This window comes from Malassezia vespertilionis, chromosome 3 (genome assembly GCF_029542925.1).
Source record: "Malassezia vespertilionis chromosome 3, complete sequence".
NCBI classification, from domain to species: Eukaryota; Fungi; Basidiomycota; class Malasseziomycetes; order Malasseziales; family Malasseziaceae; genus Malassezia; species Malassezia vespertilionis.
In genome coordinates this window covers 295,498-320,420 of record NC_079249.1, presented here as the reverse complement: position 1 = coordinate 320,420, position 24,923 = coordinate 295,498, and the positions used below count along the sequence as shown (strand labels likewise).

General features: G+C 58.0%; 13 protein-coding genes across 13 annotated transcripts; 6 read left to right on the top strand and 7 right to left on the bottom strand.

The window, feature by feature from the left end:
* Positions 1-25: 25 nt before the first annotated feature.
* Positions 26-3,646, top strand: MVES1_001634 (uncharacterized protein; the record flags this gene model as incomplete). Its single annotated transcript, XM_056206475.1, has 1 exon — positions 26-3,646. The coding sequence occupies one exon, from the start codon at positions 26-28 to the stop codon at positions 3,644-3,646; it is 3,621 nt and encodes a 1,206-aa protein (XP_056062450.1).
* Positions 3,647-3,722: 76 nt separating this feature from the next.
* On the top strand, positions 3,723-5,102 carry MET2 (homoserine O-acetyltransferase; the record flags this gene model as incomplete). The annotated part of the gene is made up of 1 exon (XM_056206474.1): positions 3,723-5,102. The coding sequence occupies one exon, from the start codon at positions 3,723-3,725 to the stop codon at positions 5,100-5,102; it is 1,380 nt and encodes a 459-aa protein (XP_056062449.1).
* Positions 5,103-5,689: 587 nt separating this feature from the next.
* MVES1_001632 (uncharacterized protein) lies at positions 5,690-7,642 on the bottom strand (the record flags this gene model as incomplete). Its single annotated transcript, XM_056206473.1, has 1 exon — positions 5,690-7,642. One exon carries the CDS (start codon positions 7,640-7,642, stop codon positions 5,690-5,692), a length of 1,953 nt encoding a protein of 650 aa, XP_056062448.1.
* A 1,203-nt stretch (positions 7,643-8,845) lies between these two features.
* Positions 8,846-10,549, top strand: VAC8 (Vacuolar protein 8; the record flags this gene model as incomplete). The annotated part of the gene is made up of 1 exon (XM_056206472.1): positions 8,846-10,549. The coding sequence occupies one exon, from the start codon at positions 8,846-8,848 to the stop codon at positions 10,547-10,549; it is 1,704 nt and encodes a 567-aa protein (XP_056062447.1).
* Positions 10,550-10,802: 253 nt separating this feature from the next.
* Positions 10,803-11,262, bottom strand: COX6A (Cytochrome c oxidase subunit 6A; the record flags this gene model as incomplete). Its single annotated transcript, XM_056206471.1, has 2 exons — positions 10,803-11,053; positions 11,088-11,262. 2 exons carry the CDS (start codon positions 11,260-11,262, stop codon positions 10,803-10,805), a joined length of 426 nt encoding a protein of 141 aa, XP_056062446.1.
* Positions 11,263-11,475: 213 nt separating this feature from the next.
* On the bottom strand, positions 11,476-11,799 carry MVES1_001629 (uncharacterized protein; the record flags this gene model as incomplete). The annotated part of the gene is made up of 1 exon (XM_056206470.1): positions 11,476-11,799. The coding sequence occupies one exon, from the start codon at positions 11,797-11,799 to the stop codon at positions 11,476-11,478; it is 324 nt and encodes a 107-aa protein (XP_056062445.1).
* A 150-nt stretch (positions 11,800-11,949) lies between these two features.
* On the bottom strand, positions 11,950-13,143 carry MVES1_001628 (uncharacterized protein; the record flags this gene model as incomplete). The annotated part of the gene is made up of 1 exon (XM_056206469.1): positions 11,950-13,143. The coding sequence occupies one exon, from the start codon at positions 13,141-13,143 to the stop codon at positions 11,950-11,952; it is 1,194 nt and encodes a 397-aa protein (XP_056062444.1).
* A 134-nt stretch (positions 13,144-13,277) lies between these two features.
* SEC20 (Protein transport protein sec20) lies at positions 13,278-15,170 on the top strand (the record flags this gene model as incomplete). Its single annotated transcript, XM_056206468.1, has 1 exon — positions 13,278-15,170. One exon carries the CDS (start codon positions 13,278-13,280, stop codon positions 15,168-15,170), a length of 1,893 nt encoding a protein of 630 aa, XP_056062443.1.
* Positions 15,171-15,241: 71 nt separating this feature from the next.
* On the bottom strand, positions 15,242-16,438 carry MVES1_001626 (uncharacterized protein; the record flags this gene model as incomplete). The annotated part of the gene is made up of 1 exon (XM_056206467.1): positions 15,242-16,438. One exon carries the CDS (start codon positions 16,436-16,438, stop codon positions 15,242-15,244), a length of 1,197 nt encoding a protein of 398 aa, XP_056062442.1.
* An 89-nt stretch (positions 16,439-16,527) lies between these two features.
* On the bottom strand, positions 16,528-17,724 carry MVES1_001625 (uncharacterized protein; the record flags this gene model as incomplete). Its single annotated transcript, XM_056206466.1, has 1 exon — positions 16,528-17,724. The coding sequence occupies one exon, from the start codon at positions 17,722-17,724 to the stop codon at positions 16,528-16,530; it is 1,197 nt and encodes a 398-aa protein (XP_056062441.1).
* A 130-nt stretch (positions 17,725-17,854) lies between these two features.
* On the bottom strand, positions 17,855-19,987 carry RGP1 (Golgi membrane exchange factor (Ric1p-Rgp1p) subunit; the record flags this gene model as incomplete). The annotated part of the gene is made up of 1 exon (XM_056206465.1): positions 17,855-19,987. One exon carries the CDS (start codon positions 19,985-19,987, stop codon positions 17,855-17,857), a length of 2,133 nt encoding a protein of 710 aa, XP_056062440.1.
* A 72-nt stretch (positions 19,988-20,059) lies between these two features.
* On the top strand, positions 20,060-22,338 carry rfc1 (DNA replication factor C complex subunit Rfc1; the record flags this gene model as incomplete). Its single annotated transcript, XM_056206464.1, has 3 exons — positions 20,060-20,307; positions 20,336-22,160; positions 22,192-22,338. The coding sequence occupies 3 exons, from the start codon at positions 20,060-20,062 to the stop codon at positions 22,336-22,338; spliced, it is 2,220 nt and encodes a 739-aa protein (XP_056062439.1).
* Positions 22,339-22,619: 281 nt separating this feature from the next.
* On the top strand, positions 22,620-24,878 carry MVES1_001622 (uncharacterized protein; the record flags this gene model as incomplete). Its single annotated transcript, XM_056206463.1, has 1 exon — positions 22,620-24,878. One exon carries the CDS (start codon positions 22,620-22,622, stop codon positions 24,876-24,878), a length of 2,259 nt encoding a protein of 752 aa, XP_056062438.1.
* Positions 24,879-24,923: the final 45 nt, after the last annotated feature.

Below are 24,923 nucleotides of genomic sequence, written 5' to 3'. Positions count from 1 at the left end.
ATCCTTCCTTGTATCTAACAAGCAGATGAAGTCGCCAGACTCCGACTTTCGGTATATGGCGTTAAATGACCTGGTGTCTGTGGTTAGCCATGAATCGTACGCCTACCATCCTCTCGAGGAGAAACTGGAATCTGCAGCTGTGCAGCAGACCTTGGATCTGCTTAAAGACAAGAACACCGAAGTGAAGAACCTTACTGTAAAGACACTGGGCACATTGTCTACCCATGTGCGCGACGCTAATTACACTGTAATTATCACAAGCCTCACCAACTTGGTGCTCGGCGAGGGCGAAGAGGAACGCGATATTGCGTCGCTCGCTTTACGCACGGTGATGCAAGAGATTGGCGAGAACTCACCGCGTGCTCAAATTGCGGTCCAAACCGTAATTCCCGCGTTTGTCGGCCAGGTCCAATCGGCCAGTGTGAACGCAGCACAGCGGATCAGTGCGATGGATGTGCTGAACGATACAGTTTCGCACTTTCCTATGTGCTTAGCACGTCAGATTCCTTTACAATACTTAATTTTAGACACGCTACTGGGCGCGCTGCAAGGCAGGATGGCTATGTGCAAGCGTGCAATACAAGGGCTCGGCATGTTGGCGGTTGAATGCACGCCCGAAGCATATGCCAAGATTCTGAACGATGGCCTTGCGGGACTCAAAGGCTCGAGAGAGCAAGTGCGCGTTTCTGTGCAGCTGCTTGGCTTGTTGGCTAGGGAGACGCTGATGCGCCTGCGCCCAAGCTCGCCCGAGTATGCACAGCAAGTTGTGCAGCTTCTCCGCTCCTTGGGTGACCAGCCGGATGAGGAAGCAGACGAGCTGCGCGAATTGTGTCTCCAGACGCTTACTTCTTTGTTCACGTACAGCATTATTCCAGGCTCTATCGACGTGCATCCCTTGGTCGAGCTGGACCTTTTGCTTCTCAAGCACGATCCGAACGCGGCGGATTACAATGACGAGGAAGAAGTAGAAGAGGACGAGGATGATCTTCTGGACGAGCAGTACTCGGACGACGACGATCTTTCGTGGAAAGTGCGTCGTGCCGCTTGTAAACAGCTTGCCTCCCTCTTCCAGCACCACTTGGACGCCGTGCGTCAAATGGCGTACACAATTACGAGCGCATTGACTGCACGATTCGGCGAACGCGAAGAAAATGTGCGCCTCGAGATCTACTCCACGTTTACACTATTTCTCCTGCGGCTTGCCGGCGATCCGGAAGTGAATGCGCTGCAGAAACGCAAGCACGATGCAAGCGAACTCGCTTTGCCGTGCCCAGACGCTGCGCCGCTGTTGGACTTGCTGCCTGCGGCAGTGCGCAGTTTGTGCGCACAGGCCAATACTGGCTCTGCTGTGACGCAAATTGCGTGCCTCGATACGTTGGCACAGCTGGTCCTGGTGTTTGGTGGGGGTATGGCCCAGCACTCGGACGCGATCCTTCATTCTATCCGTCGCGTACTGCAAGGAGGAAAAGATGCAGCCGGAGGGCGCAGTAGGACACTCGCCGCCGTGGCGCTTTTTTCGGAGCTGGCCGCGGCGGCGCCAAAAGAAACTGCGCGGCAACTCGACTATGTTGTGCATGTGTTCTCCGAAGCGAGTTTCAGCAAACAGCATCGCACGGCATTGGAGGGAATGCGTGCGACCGCGCTGCTGATTTCAAGTGTCGTGCCCGTACTCGGCGCACAAGCGATCCAGCCTCAGCTGATGCGTCTGTACCAAGTTGCAATCGATGTAATGCAGCGAGCCGAGGAAGACCAATCGCTGCGCGAAGCATCGCTTGCCACGCTCGGCCTCCTGCTGAGCCTAGGCGCTTCTGCCTTGGAAGATGCTTTGCCTGTGGCATTGGACACGCTCAAGGCGCGGCTACAGCACGAAGTGCTACGCCCCGCAGCACTCGCTGTCACGCTGGACGTGTTGCAGAGTGCCGACAGGCAGGGCCTTTATTGGGACGCATTTGCAGGCGGATGCTTGCCGATCCTAATTGGCCTCGCCAAGAATGCGCACAAACACAATGGCTTATTGGCACTCGAGTGCTTGCAAGCCGCCATCTCTCTGCTTCGCGAGCAGATGCCAGTACAGGACCGTACTGCAATTGTCCAGCTACTCGCTACGATCCCGCTGCAGATCGAGTCGCCTGCACTGGCGCCTGCCCTTGCGCTCGCCGATGTACTTGTCGAGGTCGATCCGACGCTAGCGCGCGCAGTTGCAGATGCACTGCTGCCGCCGCTCCTCCCTTTGCTTGGCTCACCGGTATTGGCGCCCAAGGCTGTGGATGCGCTCACCGTTCTGCTTCGGTCCCTGGCCGCGGCGGAAGATGCACTTGCGCCAGCGCTTGTGAGCAGCTTGGAGCGTGCGTGGGAGACACAGAGTGCAGGGCAGCTGCATAATGTGCCAGTGCCGCTCGCCTTTGCGCGGTGCTTGGGCGCTGCAGCGAGTACTTCTGCCGCGCTTCCCAGTGTGCTTGGCCGTGTAAGCGAGATGGTCGGTGCTGTAGACTCTGCAGGACAGTCTCTGGCGTTGTACACACTGGGGGTGCTTGGACAGCAAGGTACACTATGTGGTTGGCCGAACGCGAGCAGTACATTTGCACGAATCCTCGCCGCGCCAGAAAGTGCGGGCCGTTCGTTTGCATTGGGCGGAATGCTCCTCGGCGACGCACAGTTCCTTGCGCTCGTCCAAGCACGGCTCGATCAGGAACCGTTGCAGACATTACGCATATTCCGCGATGCACTCGCCATTGCTTCGCACGAGCAGCTCAAACATATGTCCCACACGCTGTGGCCAGCCATATTTGCGCTTGGAATGCCGGAAGAAGTTGACGACGCCGGACAGGTAGCATTGGACGTTTGCAGCGAATGTGTGGCACGGATGGTGTTCACCGAGCCACCCACGCTGCTCGCCGAGCTCGAGCGCGAAGTAAACTCGCCGCTCGCATCGCGCCGCGCCATGGTGCTTGGCGCCGTGCGAACAATGGTCACATTGGACCGAGCGCATGCACTCGACGAGTCTCTCTCTCCTGCGCTCTGGTATTTCCTGCAACTGCTCTCTGATCAGCACCTGCTTGTACGCCGCAATGCGGTCATGGCATTGCATGCTGCGCTGTACAATCGCCCAGATTTGGTAAAGGCGCACCTGGGCATGCTCCTGCCCAAGCTGTTCCAGGCGACAGTCGTGCGCGAGGACCTGAAGCGCAAAGTGGCCATGGGTCCATTCACAGTGATTCAGGATGACGGGCTCGATCTGCGCAAGAACGCGCTCGAGACCATCTTTACCCTGCTGGATAACAGCTTCGAGCAGGTGCATGTTCCTGACGTTGCGAAATGTGCCGTGCAGACGCTGTCTGACGACGACGGAATTAAACTGCTTGGGTGCCTGATCATTGTACGGCTCGTGGATTTAGTCCCGGGACAGATAGCGCCGTTCTTGTCTGATATGGTCGGGCCGCTGCGCACAATCTTGACGCGAAAGACACGCGACGGTGCAACCAAGCAGGAAATCGAGAAAGCAACGGAGCTCACGCACGCAGCTTTGCGTGTCTTGGCCAAGCTCGGTACTACTTGTGAGGTCTCCGCTTATCCCGACTTTAACGAGCTGCTCTCCCAGACGCAGCAGTCGCCGCACGGCGCACTGCTAGCCAAGCTTGTAGTGTAGTGTAGTGGCCAATGCGTTGTGGAGGTAAACTGTCCACGTGCGTCCGCGAGTCAATCGCCCGTTGCTCCGTGTCGCCATGCTCAGTGCGCCGGTGGAAGTGCAAGGGCCGACCACGCCATTGGCGGTAGAAATCGACCAACGGTACCTCGTCATACCTGAGTTTACCTTGGAGAATGGCGCAATACTCACAAATGCACCGGTAGCATTTAAAACGTGGGGCACGCTCGACCGTGACCGCGCGAATGTCGTACTTGTAAGCCATCCCATTTCTGGCAATGCCAACGTCGCGGAATGGTGGGGTCCATTGTTTGGCCCTGGGCATACCTTGGACCCTACACGCTACTTTATTGTGTGTTGTAATACAATTGGGTCGCCGTACGGGACTGCGAGTCCGCTCACACGCAAGCACGGTGAAATGTTCACAAACGGTGCTTGGGTGCGCGCACCGCACATCGACAAGCCCATGGAGCAGGAAGAGCAGATGTGGTGGGGTGCTGATTTCCCTTCGTCAACGGTGCGCGACGACGTTCGCCTGCACAAGTGCGTGTTGGAGTACCTCGGCGTCGAGCAGCTCGCCGCGGTGATTGGTGGGTCTATGGGCGGCATGGCCGCGCTAGAGTGGCCGCTTTGCTTCCCTGTGCGCCATCCCTCCTCTCCGAATGCAATGGCGGAGGCGACGCCGAAGGACAAGCCATACGTCCGTGCGATTGTTGCCTTGGCATCCTCTGCACGACACTCGGCATGGTGCATTGCGTGGTCCGAAGTGCAGCGCCGGGCGGTTATGGCGGATGAAAAGTACAACCAAGGACGTTACCTCTTGCGCGACCCCCCTGAAAAAGGGCTCGCGGCTGCGCGTATGTGTGCGTTGATGACCTACCGCCAGCCGCAAAGTTTTGAGCGCCGCTTCAGCCGCTTGCGCGGCACAACGAATGTCAAGAAGGCCGCCCCTCGGAAACTGAACCCTGAAGCGTCTTCGCTGATGGAGGAGGGCGATGAGGCGCCTTCTCCTGATATCCTCAAGCAGAAGCAGGAGCAGGATCGCGAGCAGTATGCGGTCCAGTCCTACTTGTATCACCACGGGAACAAGTTTGTAAAACGCTTCGATGCCTTGTGCTACATCCATTTGACCCAAAAGTTGGACACACATGACGCTGCACGCGACCGTACAAGTTGGACGCAAGATGTGGACCAGTCGAATAGTACTGCTGTGCTTGCACAAGTGCTTCGATACCTTGGAGTTGCGCCGGTGGCACCGCGTGTCCAAATCCTCTCGGTGACGTCCGATTTGCTGTACACGCCCAACGAGCAAGAATTCGTGCACGCGAGCATTCCCAAGTCCGCCCTTGTGCATATCGAAAGCCCGGAAGGCCACGATGGATTTTTACTAGAGTACCCGCAAATCGAAGCTGCCATACGTCCGTTTTTACACACCGACGTGAGCACCTCCAAGCTGTAGTGCCGTAGCGAAAAAGCGCCTTGCGTCGTTTTCCGCCTCCACATTTTCCACCACATGTATTGTCTCCGATGGTGGCTGCCTCTGTTTGTGCTGCCCTTCCCTGCGGCACCCCCCTTGTTCCTGATTTTGTTTGTACTGAGCTACACGGTGCAGACACGCCCTTGCATTTATTGTGGCGCAATTATATTCTTGCTCTTGGCGACGTCGTGTAATTGGTACACGGCGTCCACGCCGGTGCAGTTTTCCTCCTCAAGCCTCTTCTCATCAGACGTACGCGTCGCTTTTGGGATGACCCGCGTGCTCGAGTGGCTTGGCAACATTTCCGCACCTTCTGCAGCTATAGCGCCGCCCGAATCGCTTCCGACGGCGCCAGACGCGATCTGTGCCCATTGCTGGATGTCGATACCTTTTCGGAAACTGTGGAGTTTCTTTGATCTTACGCCGCGCATGCCGCAATGCGCCGATGGAAAGCAGTGCTTTTCTGTGGGCACTGATACCCCGCGTTCTTCTCACCTCTTCCTTGGCGTTCCGGGTACGTCGCTTGGGTATGCGTTGGAATGGAGCATGTTCCTCCCTCGCGCCTAAAGCTATCTGTCTATATGCATTTGATGAATTGTTCGCTTAGGCACCGATAACTGTGCCAGATGTTGTTTGAGCCATTCTGTACGCTCGTCGGGGCGATGCGCAAAAATCTGGTAGCGCTTGTCGTTCTGCCATGAGCTCTCGCGCTTTTTCATACATACCCGTAGTACCGATTCCATTTCACGTAGATCCACATTGGAGGCCATGTCCAGCACAGAGACAGCCTCTTCATCCGCCTCTTCATCTTCGGGGATTGGCTCCGCACCGCTGGGCTGCTCGGTGTGCTGCTCTTTTTCCTTGCGTAATCCGCCCCAAAACGTAACAAAGGCGTTTTCGCGGAGCATATCCTGGAACTCGGATTTCGCGCAAGTCTGTCGCCAGGCATCCCATGCTTCATACTCGCGCTCTAGTGTCGTAGTGCGGCTCCGATGCACGCTTGCATCTTCGCCGAGAAAGCGTTTCAGCCCTGCGTCAAATCCCTCGTCCGTACGGATATTGGCGAGCACCGTGTCCATGGCCGTATCGAGACGCTCCCTGCCGTGCTCATCTTTGGTATGCTTGCTAAAGAGCCGCGCGAGTTGATCACGTTTCTTATTTTGGAGCCGCGCAATGTGCTCCGCAAAAAATTGTGCCTTTTGCTCGTCCTGGAGAGTATCGCGCATTGCCGCTGGACGGAATCGATCGTCGCGCGACAGGAGGCCTTGAGCATCTTCCCATGTCAGCGTTGGATCGCTCACAACATCCAGCAACAGCTGGCGGAAATCGGTTTCGCTGGGGTCAGAGGGTGCGAATACGTACCGTCGCTCACTATCGAGGTCAAATCGCGCAGCGCGGTTGCGCTCTCGCATACGCGTCTGGTCCCGGAGCACTTGTGCTTGCCGATTTTGCAGCGCGCGTTGTCTGCGTTCCTCGGACGACTCGCTCTCCTTGGCCTGCGGCACTTCTTGTGGCGCTTGTTCCACTGCTGTCTGTACACGCACCCCGTCACGTAGCCATGTAGCAAAAAGAGCGGCACGTCGCGTAGCACTGCCTACCGCATCATACCGCTTATCCTCTACAAGTCCCGGTGTCTTTTTTGCCTTGAGCCAGATTTGGGCTGCCTGGTCCTTGTCTGGTTCCCCTTGGATTCCCTCCTCGCCAAGCAGCGATGCGGGTTCAAGAAGTCGCTCGGTCAGTAGCGCTGCAAAGGCTGTATCTGCATTGCGCGCCAGGCGGCGCTTGATCTCCACGAGCTCCTGCATCCATGTATTGAATACAGCCTTTGGGTTTTGTACAGCGGTAAATCGCGGATCGGTGCCAAACTGTTTTTTTGCATCGTCAAACGTCGTTCGCGAAGATACGATTTGCTCTTTAAACAACGAGCGCAGCTGCCGCTCACAATCCGATGGATGTGTTGGGGCAGGGGCAGGGGCACGCCGCGTCGTTTTTTCGCGTTTCTCACGCAGCCTCAACTTGCACCATTCATTAAACACATCTTCGCGGTCGCGCGAGCTTCGGAGCGAGCTGTATGCCGGCAAATGTACAAATTTCGGAAGTTCTTGATCCCATGGTGCCATAGGATTCACTTCAGACGGCGTGCCATTCAAGGATGTAAGCATTCCCATGAACAAAGCACGCCCTTCTTCGAACGACAGATCCGGCGCGGGCGGAAGTGCAACGGGCGCAGGCTCGGGGACAACGGGTTCTGGATCCGGCACAGGCTCAGCAACAATCACTTCCTCCTTGACAACGTCTACGGGCTCGGTTACGGGCTCGGTTCGTGCCCGTTTCGCGTGTCGTTCTTGTTGCATGGAAGCTTCCATTGCCTCGACATGGTCGCGAATCTCGTCTGGAATCGTCCATTCGGAGCGCTTAGTCTTCTTCTGTGCATAAAATACATTTCCATGCGTCGTCGTAACTCGCAGCCAGCCGTCTGCACCAGGGATCGGCACCTTCTCCTTGGGCCGCTCCGGTTCCATGATGATGGAAGCAAACGGCCGTGCGTCGTCGATCACATGACTTGTGGAGTTACGCTTGCTTCGCGTCACGATGGAGAACAGCGACGAGGAAATCGGGCCAATGCCCGAGCCTCGGAGCAGTACGCTGGAAACGAGTGGGGCGCAGGCATTCCGGGAGCGCGAGGCACGCTTGGAAGTAGCAAAAGAGGTACGTCTACACGATACTAACGTAACAAGAGTGCCGTTTCCAAACCAGCATCCCAACGGCCAGACTGGATGCTGGACATGCCAGAAGACCGCGGTATGCAAGCGATCCTAGGTGCACCGCTCCGATCACGCGGTTTCCAACAGGGTGGTGCTGGAGCGCGCGTTCAGCGTTCAGGAGGGACGAATATGTCCAATAGCGAGGCAACACAAGCAAGGCGGTTATGGACAGAGACCCCACAAGAACGCCTAGAGCGTATTAGGAAAGCGGGGGGTGTGGATGTGGAGGAAGTAGAGGAGGATGAATCGGACCGACTTGCTCGTAAGCGGGCCTCGCGCCGGGATGCCCAGATCCGCGCGCAAGCCAATGCATTGGTACGTGGTCTGTGCGCTACTTATCGCAGAATGAAGAACGGGGCCCGAGCCTGGTTGAGCAGCATAAGGTGCGGCGCATTGAAGAGCGAAGCACAGGACACACTACGCATAGCAAGAGGGATGTGGAGAGTGACAGAGATCGCGAGCGCCGGTATCGGCACCGGGACCGGGATAGCGAGCACCGCCGCGAGCACCAGCGTCGACATGGCCACCACCGTGATGACCATTGGCGCGGTGAGTTGCGGCACCGTCACCGATCCTCACGACGCTCGCGCTCGTCTACACCTCCACGAAAAACGCGTGCAGAGCGTGAGGCAGAGGATCTGCAGAACAACCCTTCCTTTACATATTTTGACAAAGACAAGGTTCTCGGCGCCGGTTCACGCCTTATGGACGAGCGCTCGCGCTCGCGCACCATAAAAGACGCGACACAGCTCACCTCGCGCTTCTCCGCTGGCGATTCAGGCAGTTTTCTGTAGTTGTGCCTTGTTCCTCCACATTCCATTTTTATTCGGCCGAGTGCTTTAACCCGCCACCAGCGGGTCGCGCCGTCAAAATCGCTTGCCGCAACACCGCTACTTTAACTTGTTTCGCGAAAGCACGAAGAGGTTCTATACCGCACATCAGTAAGAACAAGTGAGTGGTATGGGAAACATTTGTAGCTGCTGTACTGGTGCACGTGGGCCCCAGTACGAGCCCCTCCTTTTGGATAACGAGCGCGATGCTGTGGCTGATCTGCTGCAGTACCTTGAAAACCGCAATGAGACCAACTTCTTTGAGGGAGAACCCCTGCGTGCGCTTTCCACGCTCTCATTCAGCGATAATGTCGATCTCCAGCGAAGTGCTGCATTAGCTTTTGCGGAAATCACGGAAAAGGAGGTGCGTGAAGTCGGCCGCGAGACGCTCGAGCCCGTGCTCTTCTTGCTCCAGTCGCACGATGTTGAGGTGCAGCGTGCATCGAGTGCAGCGCTCGGCAACCTAGCAGTTAATGCGGAAAACAAGCTGCTGATTGTCAAGCTTGGCGGTCTCGAGCCGCTTATCCGCCAAATGCTGAGTCCTAACGTCGAAGTGCAATGTAATGCAGTCGGTTGCATCACCAACCTTGCCACCCACGACGATAACAAGACCAAGATTGCCAAGTCTGGGGCGCTGGTCCCGCTCACACGTCTTGCGCGCTCCAAGGATATCCGCGTGCAGCGCAACGCGGCCGGTGCACTGCTCAATATGACGCACAGCGACGAGAATAGGCTGCAGCTAGTGAACGCCGGTGCGATCTCCGTGCTTGTTTCGCTGCTCGCGAGCCCTGACTCGGACGTACAGTACTACTGTACCACCGCGCTGAGCAACATTGCTGTGGACAGTGCAAACAGGAAGAAGCTTGTACAAAGCGAGCCACGGCTCGTGCAGAACCTGATCGGACTCATGGAGAATGGCAGCCTGAAGGTGCAGTGCCAGGCAGCACTTGCGCTGCGCAACCTGGCGTCGGACGAAAAGTATCAGATCGAGATTGTGCGTAGCAACGGTCTGCCGCCGCTCTTGCGTCTCCTGCGCTCCTCTTTCCTCCCGCTCATTCTTTCGGCCGCCGCTTGTGTACGCAACGTATCAATCCACCCGATGAACGAGAGTCCTATCATCGATGCCGGCTTTTTGCACCCCCTCATTGACCTCCTCAGTCACGAGGAGAACGAAGAGCTGCAGTGCCATGCTATCAGTACGCTGCGCAACCTTGCGGCGAGCAACGAGCGGAATAAAGCGGCCATAATTGATGCGGGCGCCGTCGAGCGCATCAAGGAGCTTGTCTTGCACGTTCCACTCAGTGTCCAGAGTGAGATGACGGCATGCACTGCCGTGCTGGCTCTCTCGGAGGACCTCAAGCCGCAGTTGCTCGACATGGGCATCCTCGAGGTGCTGCTTCCGCTGACTGCAAGCGCTTCGATTGAAGTGCAAGGCAACTCTGCTGCCGCGATTGGTAACTTGAGCAGCAAGGCGGACGACTACGCGCCTTTCAATGCTGTATGGGACAAGCCAAATGGCGGTCTGTGCGGCTACCTTGTGCGTTTCCTCGAGTCGGATGACAGCACCTTCCAGCACATTGCTGTATGGACACTGGTGCAGCTCCTGGAGAGTGGAAATAGCGAGCTTGAGCAACATATTCGGGGCAGCTCGCACATTCTTGATCTTGTGCACCAGCTGCAGAGTCATGCCGAAGGTGACGAGGAGGTGCAAGAAGGTGACGAAATTGCGAGCGATGCAGAGAGCGCAACGCCTGAAAAGGAGATTTCTGGCCTCTCGAAGCGCATTGAAGAGATCCTTTTTGAGCAAGGCGATACTTCGCAGCCCGAAAAATAATGCATAGCTCCAATCCCCAGCCCCGTACGTATTGTGGAAAATATGCCTAGCAGTCATTCGCAAGCGCAACGACGCAGCGCCACTTGGCACCGTGGAGGTATCGGCCGGAGCAGAATGCGCGATGCGGAGCCTGGAACACATTCTATGAGAGGCATGGCTCTACCTATACTCTGCATCCAGCTCCAGTTTCCTGCGCAGTGGTTCGTATACACTACCGATCTATAGCAGTGAGGATCATTGTGTCCTTATCGGCCTACGCTTCCCCGGCAGGGTAGTTCACTTTCGGGTTGAAGAAAAGCGTCTGGCGGCCCCATGGGAATGACGTGGCCCGCATGTTCAGGTACTCATAGTCAGGGCGCTCCGGAAGCTCTCCACCGTTCTCCTCGAGCTCGTGCTCGTGGTGCGCGGCGTGTGCAGATTCGATGCGGTACATGTAGACGCCAAAAACAACACAGAGCGGTGCAAGAATGTAAACAGTGACCCTGCGCCAGAGCTGAGTAGAACCTGTACGTTAGTTTGTCGGGCAAAAAAGACGCACCTGCAGCGTGCTCGGCAGCGTGCTCGCGCACGCCAACAAACTCTTCTGCCGCCGCGCGGTTCTCCTTCCAGTAGATGTTCTGCGTGGAAAGCGCACGCATGGGCATGGGCAGTGCAGGCCTCGCCACGCGCGCAGCAAGCGAGGTGCGAGGGAGCATAACACGGAACATGGACATGGTATAATCAAAAACGTAGTCTACAAACAGGCAGCCGGCCGATGCCGAGGTCACGTGCTTTCGTCAGCCGCTTCGCCATGGTGCAGTCTCAGGCATCGCAGGTGCGGCAGCAGACGTGAGTCTCTGCGGCACCCAAGTGTGTTCTCGCTCAGGATTCGCGCGTAAGGATGACTACCATCATAGACCGTAGTATACGTACAGGTAGGTTTAAGCTCACTGCTGTGTGCGTCGTTTCTGCATCGCGTCCAGCGCACGCGCGCGCAGCGAGCCAAGCTCGTCAGTCTCGCCCGCATGCATCGATGCACGGCGCTCGCGGAAGCGGCGGCTATGGTCAAATATCCGCGCAGCGCTTGGCGTGAGGTGGGCAAGTCCGTAGCGCGTTTGCCACGCGCGTTCGTCCTCACCCGCCGCTGGCGTCGTGTATGCATCTTCAAGCTCGTCCCGCGTGCAGTGCTGCGCGCTGAGCTGCTCGGCAAACCACTGGCGTCGTGCCGCATCCTGGAAATGTGCCGTGTGGAACGCTGCCCATCGCTCCATTGTGGAGTGGCGAATTGGGCCAATCTGCGCAATTAGGCAAGTGACTCCACGTGATCTGGACCGTGCTCATCGCTCCAGCAAGTAGAGGAGCTGGAGGGTAGAGACGCGATGCGCAGCGGCATTGTAATTAGGCCACTATTTACTACGGAACTAAGCAGTCTTGGACGTGTACGAGGGGTCCAGGCCCTGGAGAACGCTTTCATAGTTCTCGGCACCGAGGTTCTTGCCGTAGCCAGCCTTGATGGCGGCACGGATCGAGTCGGTGGTGAGCGACGAGTCCGTCTCACCAAGCTTGGCCACAATCGTGCGGAACCACTCGGGCATCGCACGCACAAACGGCAGCAGCTTGGTAATCACGGGTTGCGAGATCGTGTGCGAGCGGCCCTCGGCAATGGCGTTGACAATTGCGGAAGCGACCTCGATCGGCTCCAGAGTAGGGTCCACGAACGAGTTCTCAGCATCGTTCATGGCGTGGCCAAGGAGGGTGCGCACCTTTGTCGGAGTGACGACCGAAGTACGGACGCGGGGGGCGTTGTACGCAACGCGAAGCTCGACGCGAAGCTCCTCGTGGAAGGCGAGCGCAGCTCCCTTCGACATGCAGTAGGCAGAGAGCAGGGGCGGGGTGTAGAAGGAAGCAGAGCTAGCGACAGTGATGTAATGGCCGTGGTTGTTCTTGGCCATGAACGGCACAAATTCCTTGGCAAGGCGGACGTGCTGGAGTGCGTTGATGTCAAACGTCTTCTGGACAAGGGCAGACGAAGTCGTAAGAATCGGACCACCAACAGCAATACCAGCACAGCCGATCACGACCGAGGGGGAGGTGCCAAACACTTCCTTGATCTTCTCGTGGGCGGCAGCAATCGCCTCCGGCTTGGTCACGTCGGTGTGAATCCAGAGGATGGGAGGTGCATCCGGCGCAGCCTTCTCATACTGCGGGTCGGCGACATCGAGGACGGCGATGCGGGCCTTGTACTTCTTCGAGAGCAGCTCAACGGTCGATTGGCCAATGCCAGTAGCACCACCGGTGATGGCAATCACCTCCTTGCTCCAGTTCGGCGGGTCACGCTCCATCACGCCGTTGTTCTCGGCACGGCGGCCCAGGTAGCGGCCAATTGCTTTGATCACGATAAAGATCATCACCCAGCTAATCCACTTGTGCTTCACGCACACAAGCTCGTGCCAGGTGCAGACCTTCGACGCCTGCTGAAGCATCGCATCGAACGGCTGACCGCGGTTCGCAAGGAAGAGCGCCGCCGCCGGAAGGATAACAAGGGAGGGGAGTGCGAACAGTGCATGAAACGTGTTCACCACAAGATCGAGATCAAAACGCCTGGGGATGGACATAGTGCTGTATGAGAAGACAGCGCAGCGCCCGAACCCCACCCCCACTTTAGCGCCCGCTTTCACGCCGGCACCGTCAGCATGAGTCAGCAAACTCCACGTGCCGCTCGCCGTGCGTGCACGTCCATTTTTTTGCCATGGTGGACGAACTGTTGCCCCGCGCCGTGCAGGCGCTGCGGGAGAGCGCGGCGCGCCGCGTGCGCGATGTACGTGAGGTACAGCTACCTGAACTAGGGCAGTGCTTGACCCTGTCTGATTTTGCTGCGGCTGAGTCCGGTCTTCACGCTACGCTCGGCAAAATCGCGGCGCTTGCACAGAGCGTTGCGGATGAGGCGGAAGAGGGCGACACGCCTGCAGCGCGGCACGCCATTGCGATTGCAGCCAAGGCGGATCGTGATACACATGATGCGCTGCGCGTTGCTGCGCGGCGTGCACTGCTCACTGCACACCGCGCCGTGCTAGCCAAGCAAGAATCGGCGGCGCGTGAAGCGTTGCGACTCGGATCTGCTAGTGCGCGCAACCGCGTCGGCGCTGTCAAACCAGGCTCAGCAGACGACCGAGCCGCTGCGGCATCTGAAGACGTGACGAGTGCGCTGCAGCGCACCGTCGCGCTCATGTCGACCGAGCTGGAAAAATCGGGATACAGCGCCCAGCTTCTGGAAGAATCGAGCGAGACGATTGTACAAGTGAATGCTGCGTACGGGTCTTTCGGTGAGCTGCTACAGAACTCGGTGTTGATTATCAGACAGATGGAACGCGCAGAGCTGTTCGATTTGTTGACGCTCGCCGCGGCGCTCATGTTTTTTGTCGGCTGCGTTTCGTACATTTTGTACGTGCGGATTGTGGGGCGTGGTATATGGGTGCTTGGCACTGCGTGGAAGGTCACAGGTCTTGGATCGCTTGTGCGCATGCCGTTTGCGAAAGAGGGGCTTGCCACGGCGACCTTGTCCGCATCGTCGTACATGCACGCAACGACGAAACGAGTCGCGCCGCGCGCAGACGAGGAGGATTATGTCGCTGCAGCGACAAGATCGTACACAGAGATGACCACTCCCGCTGCTTCGTTATGGGAGGAGGCGAGTCCAGTGCGGAGGAAACGCCGCGTGATGAGTAGGGCATCGAACGCGCATTCAAGGCAGGCAAGTGTGCACACCAAGCGCCAAACGCACAGCACAACCAAGCATGCTGCGGCGCCTACTGGCCGAGCTAACAGCGACACAGGTGCAGGCACGGAAGCGACGACCAGCACAAAGATGGTGGGTGAGACGCAGAGCGACCTGCATGCCTTGCCGATTTTGTCGACCAAAGCTCGGTCAGGTGCTGTGTCTGCATCAGCGGACGCTCCGGATTTGCCAGGACTGGCTACCGTTGACATGGTAGATGAGGTGGAAAGCGTGCACGATGCGAGCTCGCGTTTGCCAGCGCCCGATTTTCTTATCCCCCCGACGCCGTCTTTTGCATCCTTTACCAGCGAGGTTGCTTCTGTTAGCGTTGTCCCCGTATCAGAGACGGAAACTCGATCCATATCGGCACCGCACGCATCCGTGCACACGAGCATGGGCACAAGTATGCCCGCAGTCCATTCTATGCACACAGAGTCTCTTGCCGAAACGGCCTTCTCCGTGCCCACAAATGTGGCTGAAAATCTCTCTGCGTCGCAGGATCCATCCTCGCTCGCTCCCTCGACAAGGATCTCGTCGGTAGATACCACATCGCCACTGGGCCCTACCCCGACGCTGCCATCGATGCATACGACACAAGAGCTGTCAACATCCACCGGCGAATCCACCTCGGATACCACTTCCATCTCGTTTTCTACAGCCTCGCCAGATTTGACGGCGCTCACCACATCGCCAAGGCTGGACAATGTGCCTTCACCGAACGCAGCTTCAGCGCCTCCTTCCACGTCCTCCACGTCAAGTACGTCGACCGTCTTTCCCCAAGACGATGCCATGTTTTCCCCAAGCAGCGCTTCCGCCGAGGTAGTCGAAGAGATGGACGATGCGCCAATGTACCACGACGAGCTATAATCTGCACACGGCGCTGATCTGGAACACAGGTGTGTCCACTGTAGTTGGAAATTAGCTGCTTCATATTCTATTTACGCCGACTTGTCGTACTGGGCGGCCATTTCGCCAAGAATGCTGTCAAAGTCTTCCTTCGACCAGTTCTTGCCGTAGCCAGCCTGGAGACCACTGCGGATCGACTCGGCGGTGACGGCACCGTCCGTCTTGCCAAGTGCAGCGATAAAGGTGCGATACCACTCGGGCATTGCACGTACGAACGGTAGCATCTTGGTCATCATCGGCTGCGAAATCGAGTGCGAGCGGCCCTCTTCAATAGCATCGGTAATCGCCGTAGCGACCTCGAGAGGCTCCAGAGTAGGGGCAATGAAACTGTTGTCCGTGTCCTTCAAGGCGTGGCCAAGCAGCGTACGCACCTTGGTCGGAGTGACGACCGAAGTACGGACACGAGGAGCGTTGTACGCAACACGAAGCTCGACGCGGAGCTCCTCGTGGAAGGCGAGCGCAGCAGCCTTGGACATGCAGTAGGCAGAGAGCAGGGGCGGGGTGTAGTACGAAGCAGAGCTGGCGACAGTGACGTAATGACCGTGGTTGTTCTTGGCCATGAACGGCACAAACTCCTTGGCCAGGAGAATGTGCTGGAGCGAGTTGATCTTGAATGTCTTATCCACGATACCGCTGCTAGTCGTGAGCAGCGGTCCGCCAATCGCGATGCCGGCACAGCCGATCACGATCGAGGGCGAAGTGCCAAACACTTCCTTGATCTTTTGGTGGGCGGCAGCAATTGCATCGGCGCTGGTCACATCGGTCTGGATCCAAAGGATTGGCGGAGAGCCCGGCGCGGCTTGCGCGTAGGTCGGCTCGGCAATGTCGAGCACGGCAATGCGGGCCTTGCACTTCTTCGAGAGCGTCTCGACAATGTCTTTGCCAATACCAGTAGCACCTCCGGTAATCGCAACGACATCCTGGCTCCAGTTCGGCGGGTCACGCTGCGGGACATAGTTGTTCTCAGCGCGAAGAGAAAAGAAGCGGCTGACAGTCTTGATCAGGATGAAAAGCATCATGTAGCTAATGCACCTGAAGCGCACGCAGAGAAGATCCTGCCATGTCGAAAGATTGGCGGCACGCTGCAATACAGTATTGAGCGACTGGCCGCGGTTGCCCAGGAAAAGGGCAACGACAGGAAGGATGACAAGGAACGGAGGTGAAAAGGGTACCTTGTCCAGCGTGCGAATAATGCTGTCAAGATCAAAACGTTTGGCGTGGTAGGGCATGGTGGAAAGGTAATGTGGAGCTTCCCCGCGCAAGCCCCATCTTATACCGGTTGCGTGAAAGCCGTTTTAGTCATTGTAACGCTACACAGCTAATCTGTTTTGCCATATTGGGCGACCATTTCGCCAAGGATGTTGTCAAAGTCTTCCTTCGACCAGTTCTTGCCGTAGCCAGCCTGGAGACCACTGCGGATCGACTCGGCGGTGACGGCACCGTCCGTCTTGCCGACGGCAGCAAGGATAGTGCGGTACCATTCCGGAAATGCGCGCGCGAACGGCAGCATCTTGGTCATCATCGGCTGCGAAATCGTGTGCGAGCGGCCTTCTTCAATAGCATCGGTAATCGCCGTAGCGACCTCGAGAGGCTCCAGAGTAGGGGCAACGAAGCTGTTGTCCGTGTCCTTCAAGGCGTGGCCAAGCAGCGTACGCACCTTGGTCGGAGTGACGACCGAAGTACGGACACGAGGAGCGTTGTACGCAACACGAAGCTCGACACGGAGCTCCTCGTGGAAGGCGAGCGCAGCAGCCTTGGACATGCAGTAGGCAGACATCATAGGAGGAGTGTAGTGCGAAGCAGAGCTAGCGACAGTGACGTAGTGACCGTGGTTGTTCTTGGCCATGAACGGCACAAACTCTTTGGCCAGGAGAATGTGCTGAAGCGAGTTGATCTCGAACGTCTTCTTGACCAGGGCAGAGCTCGTAGTAAGCATCGGGCCGCCGGTCGCGATGCCGGCACAGCCGATCACGATCGAGGGCGAAGTGCCAAACACTTCCTTGATCTTTTGGTGGGCGGCAGCAATTGCATCGGCGCTGGTCACATCGGTCTGGATCCAAAGGATTGGCGGAGAGCCCGGCGCGGCTTGCGCGTAGGTCGGCTCGGCAATGTCGAGCACGGCAATGCGGGCCTTGCACTTCTTCGAGAGCGTCTCGACAATGTCTTTGCCAATACCAGTAGCACCTCCGGTAATCGCAACGACATCCTGGCTCCAGTTCGGCGGGTCACGCTGCGGGACATAGTTGTTCTCAGCGCGAAGAGAAAAGAAGCGGCTGACAGTCTTGATCAGGATGAAAAGCATCATGTAGCTAATGCACCTGAAGCGCACGCAGAGAAGATCCTGCCATGTCGAAAGATTGGCGGCACGCTGCAATACAGTATTGAGCGACTGGCCGCGGTTGCCCAGGAAAAGGGCAACGACAGGAAGGATGACAAGGAACGGAGGTGAAAAGGGTACCTTGTCCAGCGTGCGAATAACGCAGTCAAGATCAAAACGTTTGGCGTGGTAAGGCATGGTGGGGAAAGTGGGGTTCCCGCGGAGCCGCGAACGGATTCACTCCCCGGAATAGGTTTAGTCAACCCCGCACTGGCGTTGGACAGGCGCGCGTATGGAGCGCGAAGCCGGTGGAGAATGCCTATGTGGTCTATGCATACAGTTCGATAGGTACCGTTTTGGTCTTGGCGCTGTTTGGAAGCACGGAGACGGGCACGGAGCACTCTACGATATCAAGCCGTGCCTCTGTCTCGACGCCTCCTTCTGTCTGCACGCCACTTAATGTTGTCACGCCATGGTACGACGTGTGGAACGCAGCATATGCATCCTGCGCACCCACAAGATGCGGCGGCATCGGCACACCCACACGCGTGCCGTCTTCTAGCCGTGTACAAGTCGCAGTCAAGAGCGAGACGCGCAACGACCACCTGTGCTGAATGCCGCTCGTGCTGAATGCCGGTGTTGCGCCGCTCGGAATCATCAAGACAAAGCTCGTCTGCCGCGTATCCAATGTAGATTCGTGGTGCGTTGCGTACACCTGCCTTGTGTGCCGCTGCACTCGCGCAGATGGAAGCGTCGCCAGCGAGGGGTCTACTTCCTCGCAGGACTCTAGCGCCGCCGTGAGTCTAACAATCCGTACATGGGTATCTGGGAGATTCATGCGCAAGAGCGCTTGCACGCTGTCACCAAGTCGGTAGCGCGCGCGGCCCAACATAAGCACAGCCGCGATGTGCCCGTCCTTGGCAATATCGTACGAGACTTTGCCCGCGGTGCGCGTCAATTCGTTTGCCGCGTCCATGCAGCTAAACGTCGCCACGTCGCCGCGGAGAGTTGTTGCAGACGCCGCGTCGCCGGCACGCAGCATCTCAAGCAGCGTGACTATCTCGTCGCGATCGCCCCCGGCATCCGCCTTGTTCGATGCAACGGTCGCGTGGGGAACTGCCGACACGATTGGATTCAGCAAATCGAAGCACGTATCGGCGCCGCTCGGCGTGACGTGGTTATAAACACGAATGGGAATGTGCAGGAGGCGCGACTGCTGCCGAGCAGGGCTGCGGGCTGCGTTGGTGTCGATCCTGTTGGTCCCTACCGTGACATAGTAATCGAAATGCACAGCGTGGCCATGGAACGACGGCGGAAGATCCGGCGGGAGGCGCATCCGGAACGTGAACGTCTTCGACTCGCCCGGCGCAAGCAGCAAGTCTGTGCCGAGGATCGTCGGCGGAGTCGAGTAGGTCGGTAGTGTCTTGCTCAGCAGTGTGCGGTTGCGGATATCAGAGAGGGTCGAGCCCGTACGCATGTGCCGAGGGGTATGCAGCGCACGACTCGTGCCTGAGGGCGCAGTGTAGCGGAAGAGCAGGGCGGCGAGTGCTGCAACAGAGGGAGTGTGCGACGCACGCATGTCTGAGGCCGACGCACCCGTCTCGATCTCAATCGAGCCGGCTTCGATCTCGGTATCAAAGTCCAGTTCGCCGCCGCCGACGACGCGCGGAGTGCGGTCCGCGGAACTTGGCGTGCCTGGATCTTGGGGGGTATTCGCACCGACCTCGCCGCGTGCGAGTCGCAGGCGCAGCGCTTCAAAGTCGGCGCTGCGCACGAGATGGTGGTCCAACTCCATGGTGCCGCCAAACTGGGCAAACGCCCAAATTAGTTTTTCGTATCCGTGCGGAATGACGCCAGCGTCGGGAAACAGCGGCGACGTTTGCGTCGTGTTCTGCTCGCGAGTCCACGTAGTGAGCGACTCGCGCAGCGTCGCGTCGACGCCGGCGGCTTGGCCGATGGCAAACGTATCCACCCGCGGCGACGCAGTCTCAAGAGGGCTCGGCGGCCGCTCGGCCGCATGCATGAGCCCGAACGAACGACTGAGATCCTCGACTTGGTGCTCAACGATCGACTTTTGGCGCGCGTGAGGATGTGTGCCGTGCACGGCCAGGTCTGACCGCTGCGGCGTTTCGTTCGGTTTCGCCCACGCTTCGGACCGCGACGAGAATTTGTGCTGGTGCCCACGCCGCGGAGGCTGGCCGCGTCCAAGCGCAGCCGCGCCGTGCTTGCTGGTACTCTCCATGCCCACGAGCCCCAGTCGCGTGCCTTTTGGTTCGTGCGCCGGGCTGCTAGCGGCTTGCGAGACGGACCGTCGCATCGCCGGGGGTGCATGGCGCGCCGCGCTCTGCGGTTTATTGGTGTTGGTAAACCTGATCTCGCATTCAAAGAGCTCGCCTGCAAAGCACGACGGCTCCGTGGGCGTCACAGCGACGACCAACGCAGACCGCGGCTCGAGATCCATGCTGGAGGAAGTGACAATGCAAGTGTGTACGTTTACATGCGTGGAGGGCCGCACCGCTTTCCTCGCCTCGTGATGGGCGCGGAAAAGTCGGGCGTGAAGCGCGAGGCGCCTTTGGACGCGGACGCGAATAAGAAGCCAAAGACGGAGCCGGCATGGCGTGCAGCGGCTGCACGTCGTGCGGCTGGTCCGGTCGCGCACGGCTCGAAACCAATCCCCGAGGGCAAGCCAAACTGCCTCGCTGGGCTCACTCTCGTGTTTACCGGTGAGCTCAGCAGCATCTCGCGCGAGGATGCCACGGACCTTGCGAAACGCTATGGCGCGTGCGTATTTTCTCTGACTAACACACAGCAAGGTCACCACCGCACCGTCTTCCAAGACATCGTACGTGGTATTGGGCGAGAATGCAGGCGTGAAGAAGCTGGACGTGATCCGGAAAAACAAGCTGCGCACACTGGACGAAGACGGCTTTTTAGCACTGATTGGCGAGCGTGGGACGCATGCGCTGGATCCCAAAGTCGCAGCGAAGCTCAAGGACGACGAGCAGAAAATCGTGGCAGCGGCGAAAGCAATGGGCCCCGAAAAAGACAGCACGGGCCAGCTCTGGACGGACAAGTATGCACCGCAGCAGCTCAAGGAGCTGGTGGGAAACAAGAGCAACGTCGAGAAGCTCCAGGCATGGCTGCACGAGTGGCCGAAATCGCGCAAGGCGCAGTTTAAAAAACCAGGCCCGAACGCGACGAACACGTTCAAAGCGATGCTCATTTCCGGCTCGCCGGGGATCGGCAAGACGACTGCGGTGCATTTAGTGTGTGCCATGGAGGGGTACCAGCCCCTCGAGCTTAATGCCAGCGATACGCGGAGCAAGAAGCTGCTGGAGAGTGCGCTTAGCGATACAATCAACAACCGCTCTATTCAAGGCTGGATGCAAGGCAGCAACGACACCTCCAACGGAGTTCATATCACAGACCACACCGTCATCATTATGGACGAGGTCGACGGCATGTCCGGCGGCGATCGTGGCGGTGTTGGCGCGATCAATGCGCTTATCCGCAAGACGCAAGTGCCCATCATCTGCATCTGCAACGACCGGCGCAACCCCAAAATGCAGCCGCTTTACACCACCGCGTTCAACATGACATTTGTGAAGCCAACCGTGCAGCAGATCCGCTCGCGGATGCTGTCCATCGCCTTTCGCGAAAAGCTGCAGATCCCGGGAGAAGTGATGGACCAGCTCATTATTGCGGCGCAGAGCGACCTGCGTCTTGTCATTAACATGCTCTCCAGCTGGAAACTCTCGCAAAATAGCATGTCATTTGACGAGAGCAAGCAGTTCGGCGCGGCCAACCAGAAACCAACGCTCCAAACACCTTTTTCGCTCTATGCGGAACTTAGCAGCGCACAGCGTTTCGGCCCACTGAACCGGCAATCACTTAACGATAAGATGGATTACTATTTCCAGGACCATTCCATTGTTCCCCTCATGGTAGAGGAAAACTATATCAAGACCAATCCCGTCTTTGCGCAAAAGGAGGCCAATCCGCAGCACAAAGACTGGAAACACTTGCAGCTGCTCGTCAAGGCAAGCGCCTCGATCTCCGACGGCGACTTGATCGATACCATGATACATGGGCCGCAACAGCACTGGTCGCTCATGCCGCATCACGGCATTGCTTCGAGTGTGCGGCCGTGCTCGTATATATACGGGGCAAACACCAGCTTTCCCTCTTTTCCCGCGTTCCTCGGGCAGAATTCGAAGCGCACGCGACTGCGCCGCCAGCTCGTCGATTTACAAACCCGGCTACGGCTCCGCTGCACGGGATCGGCAGACGATGTGCGCGAGAGCTACGTATCTGGCCTCTTGCCTTTGGTTGTGGACCCCCTGCTACAACACGGGCAAGAAGGAATCCAGGACGTGATCGACAATATGGATGCGTACTACCTTATTCCTGAGGACCGCGAAACGCTCGTCGAGCTCGAGCTTGACGATGCGCGGCGCGAAGAAAAGCTGAAAAAGCTCCCGGCGCCCGTCAAGGCAGCATTGACGCGCGCATACAACGCCAAGAGCCACCCGGTCGTATTCCAGCGCGCTACCGGTGGTCTTCCTGCCGCACAGAAGACCAAGGTGAAGCAGCTACACGCGGATGGTGTACCCGACAACGAGGATGCATATGGGGTACGTAGCTACCCACCACACTTACCTACAGGTCGAGGAAGAAACGGCCGAGACTGCCGAATGGGCGTCGGACGAGGACTCCGACGCAGACTTGTCCAAGGACCGTATGGTGAAGCAGGCAAAGCCCAAAGGCAAAGCCAAGGCGAAGCCCAAGGCAGCGCCGCGCGCCGCCCCATAGCGTCTAGTAGCCGCGCACATACCTTTTTCCTCGCGTGCCGCTGCGCTGTGCTGACCAAGCATCCTCCATGGAGCTTGGCAAGTGCGCTTGAAAAACCCACGTGCATTTCGCATGTGGACTTTTCTTCCGAGGGACACTGGCGTCTGTTCTTTGGCCAGTGACGCTCGCACTAATTTTGCTCTTCACGGAACGCTGCGCGCGAGATTGACGGTTGCGACTCTGTACATATTTGACTACCTCAGTCCATCGTTTCTCTCTGCCATCCTTTCAACTCTTATTCCATGGTGCTAGGCCCATCACCGAGCGCCACAGCGGCGCCTGCAGGCGCAAACGCCGAGCACCGTGCCGCACCGTCGGCCTTGCCGCAAGGCGCTGCATCTATGCTGCCGAAAACGCTCGTCGCGGATGCGAGAGCGGACGCGTCCCAAGTCCAAAATGGCGCACATCGATCGCTGGCTCCTGGCGAAGCGGCGCTGTTCAACGAAGGCTTCTTGTTTGACGACGAGCTGGAGAGTGCGGACGACTCGACCTTTGTGCGCAAGTACAACTTGTCGGGCGACGACGACAAATTTCCCATGCTTTTTCGGCAGCAAGGCTTTAACAATGCGCTTTCCACGTTTTCCTCCGCGCTCGACCTCGCGCCATTGTCGCAAATGTCGTCGCGCTCCGGCCGTGCACAGCCAGGGTCAAATGTCTCGACGCTTTCTCCTTGGCTGCATGCAACGCCGACCGATTTTCAGCGCCGCGTAGACGATATTGCCGTTGCAGACTTGTCCCATTCCACGCACTCGCTCAGCGTCCACGACTCGCAGCACTCGCTTGCTCCCGGTGCTATGCGCCCAATGAGTAGCGCAGCGCCTGGCATTCATTCCGACGCGCGTGCCGTCCGCCCAGCGGCCCCCTTTTCGGCTGAGCTCTTTGCCGAGAAGGAGCTGCAGCCCGGCGCGTACAATGGACTCGGCGTCGCGCCAACGCCCAAGCCCGGCATGCATCTCGCTCCAGGCACGAGGCCAGCGTCGGCGCACAGTGCGTCCTTTGTACCCATTCGCAACGGAGTCCCCGTGGACGAGAATCGGTTTCCTGCCGAGCCGCCAAACCAGCGCTTTCCGCGCTTCCGGGGCAAGGACGAATCGCGCCGCAAGCAAAACGGCCGCGCCTTCTCTGGCGAGGCCGTGTCTGCGGATGCAGAACAGTTCCGCAACGTGCGGCGCTCCGATCTGGATCCCAGCACGACGCGCCTGGAGGACTTGGCCGGCGAAATGTCGCAGCTGTGCAAGGACCAGTATGGATGCCGCTTCCTGCAAAAGAAACTGGAAGAAAACGTGCCTGAGCAGTGCGACATGATCTTTACTGAGACTTTCCCTTACTTTGCCGAACTGATGACCGATCCATTCGGAAATTACTTGTGCCAAAAGCTGCTCGAGTACTGCTCCGATGCACAGCGCGACCAAATTGTCGACGCGATTGCCGCTGATCTCGTCACAATCTCGCTCAACATGCACGGCACGCGTGCGGTGCAGAAGACGATCGACTTTATTTCCACTCCCTCGCAGACCAAGACTGTCATCGATGCACTTTCGCGCAACGTTGTCAGTCTGATCAAAGACTTGAACGGCAACCATGTCATCCAAAAGTGTCTTAACCGCTTGTATGCCGAGCAGAACCAGTTTATCTACGATGCAGTGGCTGCCAAGTGTGTCGACGTCGCGACGCACCGCCACGGCTGCTGCGTTTTGCAGCGCTGTATTGACCACGCGTCCGACCAGCAACGGTTCCAGTTGGCCAAGGAGATTACAGCCAATACGCTGCAGCTCGTACAGGATCCCTTCGGCAACTATGTCGTGCAGTACGTGCTGGACCTCAACAATGCCGACTTCAACGAAGCGATGGTCCACCAGTTCCTCGGCAATGTCTGCATGCTCTCCATGCAAAAGTTTAGCTCGAACGTGATTGAAAAATGCATTCGCGTGTCGCAGCCAAGCATCAGGAAGCTGCTGGTCCACGAGCTGATCGACGAGACGCGCCTCGAGTCTCTCTTGCGCGACTCGTTCGCCAACTACGTGGTGCAGACCAGCCTGGACTATGCAGAGCCGACACAGCGCACACAACTGGTCGAGTGCATCCGTCCCATTCTCCCGGCTATTCGCAACACGCCGTATGGGAAGCGCATCCAGAGCCGTCTCCAGCGCGAGTCGCCCGAGTTCGTGAATGGCTCGGCGGATGGCCGCTTTGCTGGTCCGCCGCGCGGTCAAGGCGTTTTTCAGGGGCGCAGCGGCGGGCGCAACATGCCTTTCTCGGCGTCGGTCGGCGCGGGCAGAGGCAGAGGTGCGCGCCGCGGCAAGGGCGACCCCATGTATCCCAACAGCAATGTTGGGGGCGGCGATGTACAAATGGAGCAGTTCTTTCCTGCACAAAACGGCGAAATCCCTCTTTATCCATCGGTGGGCACATTGGATTTTACGGAACCTGCACCAAACGTTGCGCAGGTGCCGACTGATTTGGTCTTTGGAGGGCTGTCCCGGGGCAAAATGCAATGGTAGCGCCCCTGTACATTACCACACGCTGATGTAAACAGTTTTGTCCGC